Source organism: Sinocyclocheilus anshuiensis, unplaced genomic scaffold (genome assembly GCF_001515605.1).
Source record: "Sinocyclocheilus anshuiensis isolate Anshui unplaced genomic scaffold, SAMN03320099.WGS_v1.1 scaffold2329, whole genome shotgun sequence".
NCBI classification, from domain to species: Eukaryota; Metazoa; Chordata; class Actinopteri; order Cypriniformes; family Cyprinidae; genus Sinocyclocheilus; species Sinocyclocheilus anshuiensis.
The window spans coordinates 397-8,157 of NW_015552527.1; the positions used below are offsets into that span (position 1 = coordinate 397).

The following is a 7,761-nucleotide window of genomic DNA, read 5'->3' on the forward strand; positions in this document are numbered from 1 at the left end:
ATTATAATTTTTTATATTATTATTAATATTATGTTACACGACGATGATGATAATAATACTAATAATAACAATTAAGAATTCATAATAATTCAAACTATTATTAAAGTAATTAAAACAAATAGCTGTGAAGCAGTTTTTTATTACTAATATTAATGTTAAAGATAGATTAATATAATACAATAATATAACATTATTATTAATATAATATTCAAAATTAAGAATTAGTTTAAAACCATTAAAACAATTATTTTTTTTATTATTATTAATATTATGTTACACAATGATAATACTAATAATAACAATTAAGAATTCATAATATTAAAACTATTATTAAAGTAATTAAAACAAATAGTTAAATTAATTAACCTTGAGCGAGTCACAGATGACGAGTTCAGCAGAAACCCAGTTAGCCACACAGTCTGCGTGTGTGAGGAGCCTCTGCAGCGGGCCCCGGGGCCCCGACACCTCACTGACCAACACACAGCAACATTTATCACACACACTCAACATATTCGGGAAGATATGAGATATAAATATGCACATGCACTTTTTTCTAAAATCACGATTTTAGGTGAGAATGATTTTTATGCATGTAAAATATGCTGTGTTCTGTACACAAGAAAGCTTAAACACGTTTGAGTTTTAATATAGAAGGTCACTGCTTTAATTGAGTTTGGGACAGTGGAAAGTCACCTGGAAATGTTTCCAGAGTTTTCCGTCACTCGGTGAGCTCTCGAGTTCAGAAAGTGAACCGGATGACAGTCGTGAAATATTTCCTGCATAAATATCAGACGATGAGACATGAATATGCATGATATAGTGATTCTGTCCTGGTGTAAAAGTCTGTGTCAGATCAAGGATCAAGACCAGCATGAAAATAAGATGATCGTGTGTCTCCACCTAGAGTTGGATCGGGAAATAACAGCGTGAGAACAGCAGAAAATAGAGTGATAATGTCAAAATAAAATAATGTAAGAAAGTATGATAATGAAAATTGGAAATTAAGGACATTCATGTATTTTGAGTTACAATAGCTTTTAAAACGTTTGAAATAATTTTGAAAGAAGTGTCTTCTGCTCATCAAGGCTGCATTTATTTGATCAAATATGCATTAAAAAATTTGAAATATTATTACAAACTAAAACAGCTGTTTTCTATGTGAATCTCTGTTAAACTGTAATTTATTTCTGTGATCAAAAGCTGAATTTACTCCAGTCTTCAGTGTCACATGATCTTCAGAAATCATTCTAATATGCTGATTTGCTGCTCGAGAAACATTTCTGATTATTATCAATGTTGAAAACATTCATATTTTTGTGGAAACCGTGATGCATTTTATTTTTCAGGATTCACAGATGAACAGAAAGTTTAAAAGAACAGCTTTATTTGAAAACAGAACATCATAAATGCCTTCACTGTCACTTTTGATCAATTTAATGCATCTCTGCAGAATAAAAGCAAAAATGTTTCTTGAGCAGCAAATCAGCATATTAGAATGATTTCCGAAGATCATGTGACACTGAAGACTGCAGTAATGATGCTGAAAATACAGCTGCGCATCACAGAAATACATTACAGTTTAACAGACATTCACTTAGAAAACAGCTGTTTTAATTTAAAATAATATTTCACATTTTTTAATGTATATTTGATCAAATAAATGCAGCCCTGGTGAGCAGAAGAGACTTCTTTCAACATTTTAAAATCATAATTATTACAAACGTTTCCATATGTTTTGCATGCGCTGTATATTTCACAAATGATTTCTGTGTTTTTTTGATCACCTGCTCCAGTAAGGTGAGCTGCTGTGTGATGTGCAGCGGCGTGTGTTCGCTCTGACTGAAGGGCCGTCTCTCCTCTGATCGCAGACTGCTGTTGCTCATCAGAGAGGTGTAACACGGCCGTGGAAGAGCAGCGGCGATGGAGAACCCTTTCTCTTTATTCTGGACCGTCTGAGGCTCCAACACACGTGGCACGCGCCACTGCACACGTGTGAACACATGAAGAACACCACACACTAGCAGTCAGGTGTTTGACTTCTGCTGAAATGCTTCAAATTCATGTTTCTTGTGTTTGATTTTTTCTTAAGGCAAGGAACTACAGGTAAAACCGTATTTTTTTCATGCGCTGGTCAATTTTGAGATTTTTTGGGCTATTTTGCTTCTTCTTTCAGACTAGTGGAAAGAAAACATCCGAAATATAAAGTTAAGTGTTTATTACATTATGCTGTAGATTTTCCACTTCAGTAACACTTGCATACACCAAACTTTACAGTTTTATTCCTATCTAGGTTTTTATATTGTTAATATATAATTTGCTTGATTTATATTTAACATTTTATTCCTAAAAACATAGCGAAAATGTATTTTTTACTGTCTGTTGACAGTATTTTTGGATTTATGTAGTTATAAAAAGAGAAATCAAAATTCCCGTCTGTAAAAAGCTTTAACTCTAATATGTCAACAAAATCAAACAAGAATTTATCCAATGTTCAGATTTCTGTTCTGGAAATAAATGCAAATTAGTGCATATTCAATAATATAATGCCTTAAATGCATTTTTAAAAACTTTTTAAAGTTTAATAACAATAAATAAATAAAATACAATAAAAATAAAACATAATGAATAAATACATATGTAAATAAAATATAAAATATAAAATAAACAAATACATAAAAATTAAATTAAATTAAATTAAATTAAATTAAATTAAATTAAATTAAATTAATCACAAGAAGAAACCAAGAGCAAGAGCAGGTTACACAGTATTATTTTCCTCAACCGTACACTGTGTTACTAATCACTACAACCCTACAACCCTTCTTAATTAGGTACCTAATGTCCATCTTTTTAAACAAATGTCCATTTTTATTTGTAACCACACTGTCATTCTTTCCAGATTTGTTTCAGTTCCTGAGTCCACTGGTTGGTCGTGTTTCCAATGGACTGTTATCAATTCAGGGATGTAACGATTCACTCAACTCACGATTCGATTCACGATTTTGATTTCACGATTCGATTCGATTCTCGATTTATTTATTTTTAACAAAATTAGATTTTAGACATATTATAAATTAAATGTGTCCTTTTATTATTGCTTGGACAAAATACTGTACGTTTCTTTGTGAAATTGAAATATAACACTATAATAATAAACTAATATAGCACTTGTAAATTATTGCTCTTCTGTTGGTTTTGATTGCTTCTATTGTCCTCATTTGTTAGTCGCTTTGGATAAAAGCGTTTGCTAAATAACAACATTTAAATATAATGTAAATGTAAATAACAAAACTACATTTTTAAAATTTATTTTAAAACAAGCCCCAAATCAAATAAATAAGTAACACAAATAAAATAAATCTCTTCATATAAACAAATTAAGGCTTTGTCTGTGCTCTTTCCATTTAAAATTAGAGGCAACCACTGCATTTTAATCATGATCCAAACAAAGATGCTGCATACATGCAACATGAGCAGTTTTTAATCTAAATTAGATTGTATAATTTCAAAATTTGAAGCAAAAACAGAATGGTTTGACTTCAGTTTTTTTAAATTCTGCATAAAAAATATCTGCATGAAACAGAAACAGCAGACGAGCTGAACGAGACGCAGATTCACTCTCTGCCAGCAGGTGGCGCTTCAAGCATCTCCTTGGTTACCGCTGTAAACAAAGCAGCGCTGCACTTATGAACAGCAATGATACAGTGTTTCCTTGGTTACCGCTGTAAACAAAGCAGCGCTGCACTTATGAACAGCAATGATACAGTGTTTCCTTGGTTACCGCTGTAAACAAAGCAGCGCTGCACTTATGAACTTTAATATGCTTTATACAGAGGCAAGAGGAAAAGAAAAAATACCATCGAAAGACAGTCAGTTCCCTTTCAATACTTCACTTTGTACTGCATCGCTAGACGCTATGGGAAACTCCTTTTCTCCGATTCACTGAAGCCTTTTTTTCAATCACAGCAGTGCATCTGCACTGCCATTGTTTCAGAAATGAACCAATGACGGCGCAGCAGAGCTGCGCGAGCCTATGGCGAAGCAGCGCGCCCGAGCCCGCCAAAATGGGCGGGGCATCTGGCTATATAAGCAGGTGCTCGGCATAGGATCACTGATTCTTTCTCCTTCAGCGATAACATCTACTGCTCTTCGCTGAGTCTACGAGATTTGAAGCCTTCACCGGCAAGCTGGTCCAGCCGCCGTTCTACAGCAGCAAGATCAGCTCACCGCCTCTGCTCTCTGCTCACTGCTCGCAGCTCGCCGCTCTCAAGCAGCACTGATCAGCGCGCCGCCTTGCAGCACCGGATCAGATCGCCGCTTCAAGCAGCTCTGTTCCCGCGTCGCTCTCAAAGGCAGCCCCAGTCAGCGCTTCGCTCACGAGCCGGCTGCAGAGCGCCTGTGTTGACGCTTTCCTGCTTGAGGTAACAGAGCAAATTTCCTGCGACGTTGTTGCAAATGTCGCGCCACGGCTGTGGCTCGTGCAGTTCTTCCCAGAGGTTCACGACGAGCTGACGAAGTCGTGGTGCGCCCCCTACTCCGCTCGTTTACGCTCCTCTATCTCTCCCTCCCTCACTACGGTCGACGGCGCTGCACAGAAGGGCTACGATAAGCTGCCTCCTCTGGACGAAGCGGTGGCTGCACACCTCTGCCTAACAAAGGGCAAATTTCTGAGCAAATTTCCTGTGACGTTGTTGCAAATGTCGCGCCACGGCTGTGGCTCATGCAGTACACCACTGCATGCTGATGACGGGCACAGTGAATGCGTGCAATGTCTGGGGAAATCCCATGCAGAAGCCGCGCTCACTGAGACGTCATGCTCCCACTGCGAGAGCATGAGTCTCGCCTCTTTGCGCTCGCGGATAAGCTTTCTTTTCAGAGAGCGACCCCGCCCCTCGCGCCCCCCCGTTTCTTCCTCCCAGGAACCTGTGAGGAAAAAACAGCGGGGTAGAGGATCACAGTGCTCGGATATGAGTGAGCTTACGTCGGCTCAAGGCCCGCGTACCTCACTCTCTCCACAAAGAGAGGTTTCCCCCGTCTCGTTCTCCTATCCAAAGCGGTGCTCCAAGTGTACCAGGAAAAGCTCCTTCGCACCATGGATGAGTCTGGTCCAGAACACTCTGCAGCATTCAGAGAGCAGCGCAGCGCCACCGATCTGGCCCTGCACGCCACAAAGACGACTGCACAGGCCATCGGGAGGTCGATGGCCAGCCTGGTGGTGCTGGAATGCCACTTATGGCTGAATTTGACGGGGATCAAAGAAGCGGATAAAACCATCTTCCTTGACTCCCCGGTCACCCTCACTGGCCTTTGGCACACGCCTTCGTATCAAGGGGGATCAAGCCTGCATGGCGCAGCGCATATACTGGGCAAACTGAACCAGGGAGCAGACATGCTGTCTCGGAGCAACGTCCCCTCTGGCGAGTGGATGCTTCACCCCCAGACGGTTCGGAGAATATGGGAGATCTTCGGGAAGGCAGAGGTCGACCTCTTCGCCTCAGAAGACAACTCTCACTGCCCAATCTATTTTTCGAAGGAAAGGGATGCGCTGGCCCACGATTGGCCCAGCCTTCTCCTTTACGCTTTTCCCCCGATCGCCCTGATCCCTCAGGTCATCAGGCGAATCAGGGAACAAGGGCACAAGGTTCTTCTAGTGTTAATCCTGCTCTGTCCTGTCAGGGCATTAAAAATCTACTTTGACTGCTCCGCCTCCTTTAGGCAGTCGGAGCAGCTCTTTGCGCACATCAACTGCCTGGAAATGCTGCCAGTATGGCAGGCCTTACAGTCCTTCCTACCACATCTAGAAGGATGCCATGTCTTAGTCCGATCGGACAACATGACGGTAGTATCCTACATAAACCGCCAGGGTGGCCTTTCCTCCCCACGCCTCTTCAGGATGGCAAAGAGCCTACTGGAGTGGGCACATTGCCACTTGCGCTCCCTAAAAGCATGGGCATGGTCCAGTGGTGTGTCCATTGCAGAAATTTGTGCGGCGGCCAGCTGGTCCTCGCCGTCCACCTTTGTCAGGTTCTACAACCTACACGTTCCTGCTTTACAGGCTCAGGTCCTTTCTGCTTAACTGTCTCTCTCAGCTCAAATGCTCCAGGAACCATATTCCCGCCCTAAGGCTGGATTTAATCCTTGCTGGGTTTGACTATGTTTCGAACCCGCTGAAGTTCCCACGTCTGGGCTTAGCTTCCGGCACACTCTCTGCCCTATGCTTAGCTTCCGGCACGCTCTCGGCCCTATCTAGTTCCGAGGCTGTGCGAAGCTCTAAGAACGATTATGTAAGGCCGGGCTCGACCTCTATGAGTTAGCCCATTTCTTTGCCTCCTCTTGACCCCGAAAAGAATCCGGGTCTCTGGCTATGGCCTGCTCCATTGTAGTTGATCTACAGGGCCCCCTTCTGGACGCTCTGGACAATTACTTATAAGTCGTTCATCTACTATAGCACGGTGTGATTGAATAGGTTCCCATAGCGTCTAACGACGCAGTAGTGAAGTATCGAAAGGGAACGTACTCGGTTACTAACGTAACCTCGGTTCCCTGAGATAGTGATCCTATGCCGAGCACCTGCTTATATAGCCAGATGCCCCGCCCATTTTTGCGGGCTCGGGCGCGCTGCTTCGCTATAGACTCACGCAGCTCCGCTGCGCTGTCGTTGGTTCATTTCTGAAAAGATGATTGAAAAAAAGGCTTCAGTAAATCGGAGAAAAGGAGTTTCCTGTAGCGTCTAGCGACGCAGTACTCGTTCCCGTATCTCAGGGAACCGAGGTTACGTTAGTAACCGAGTATGTTCCCCTCAGACATACATTCATATAAACTCCTACCCCTAACTGAATCGTGATTTATTTAGCATCTCAACCGATTTTAATCGTCACATATTTGAATCGATTTACAAACGGCTCGTGGTTAATCGTTACATCCCTAGTTATCATTGTCTTTTAAATGCAAATTTAACCTTAACATTTCAGAAAACTGGTAATAAAAAAACTATTTGTCAACTGGTAATGCAAGTATTGTGATTTCTATTATTAATATGTCTACAATATCCACCTGTAGTGTCTTGGTTAAAATGACTTTCACAGACCTTTCGAGCAGCGTCTTCGATGGATGATCTCCTGCATGAGGAGTTCACTGAGAGCTTCTCCTCGATGGAGGTATCAAATGCACACGACGGAACACAGACGCGCCTCTTCCTGGGCGAGGCCTGGAGCGTCGCCAGCAAACCCGCTCCTCGACTGTCAACCGGTGCGACCTGAAGACACAGCGTAACACGGTTATTTCACACGCACTCAAGCCTTCTGTCTAAACCAGCAGTTTAAGAGTTAAACTCTGAAGGCGGTGACCTCAGCGGTCAGGAAAGTGTGCAGCATCTGCAGGAGGCTGGAGCTCGAGCTGAAGTCCACTAACTGTGCGTCTTCAATCCAGAAGTGTAACAGATCCAGAGTGCGCTGATAGACTTTGGCTCTGTCTGATGAGGGATCTTCATTTGCTCTGCAGTTTCACAGTTAATGGAGAATATAATTAAATTTCATCTTATTTCACTTCTTAGGGATGATTATTTAATCAGTGATTGACTGTGGATGATTGATTCTTATCTTAATTATGTGAGCTTGACAAAATCATTATCTATCTATCTATCTGTCCGTCCATCCGTCCATCCGTCTCTATCTATCTATCTATCTATCTATCTATCTGTCCTTCTATCTATCTATCTATCTATCTATCTATCTGTCTGTCTGTCTGTCTGTCTGTCTGTCT

The 7,761-nt window shown here is 41.6% G+C and overlaps 1 protein-coding gene across 1 annotated transcript in view; it reads right to left on the reverse strand.

The window, feature by feature from the left end:
• Positions 1-366: 366 nt before the first annotated feature.
• Positions 367-7,761, reverse strand: part of LOC107663564 (protein very KIND-like) — a gene marked incomplete at its 3' end in the record, with an annotated part of 60,427 nt that continues 53,032 nt past the window's right edge. Inside the window, exons 20-24 of the mRNA XM_016453802.1 lie at positions 7,347-7,494; positions 7,088-7,255; positions 1,785-1,982; positions 694-776; positions 367-469 (exon numbers count right to left, since the gene is read on the reverse strand). Coding sequence (XP_016309288.1) covers positions 367-469; positions 694-776; positions 1,785-1,982; positions 7,088-7,255; positions 7,347-7,494 — 700 coding nt within the window. The remainder of the gene's footprint in view (positions 470-693; positions 777-1,784; positions 1,983-7,087; positions 7,256-7,346; positions 7,495-7,761) is intronic.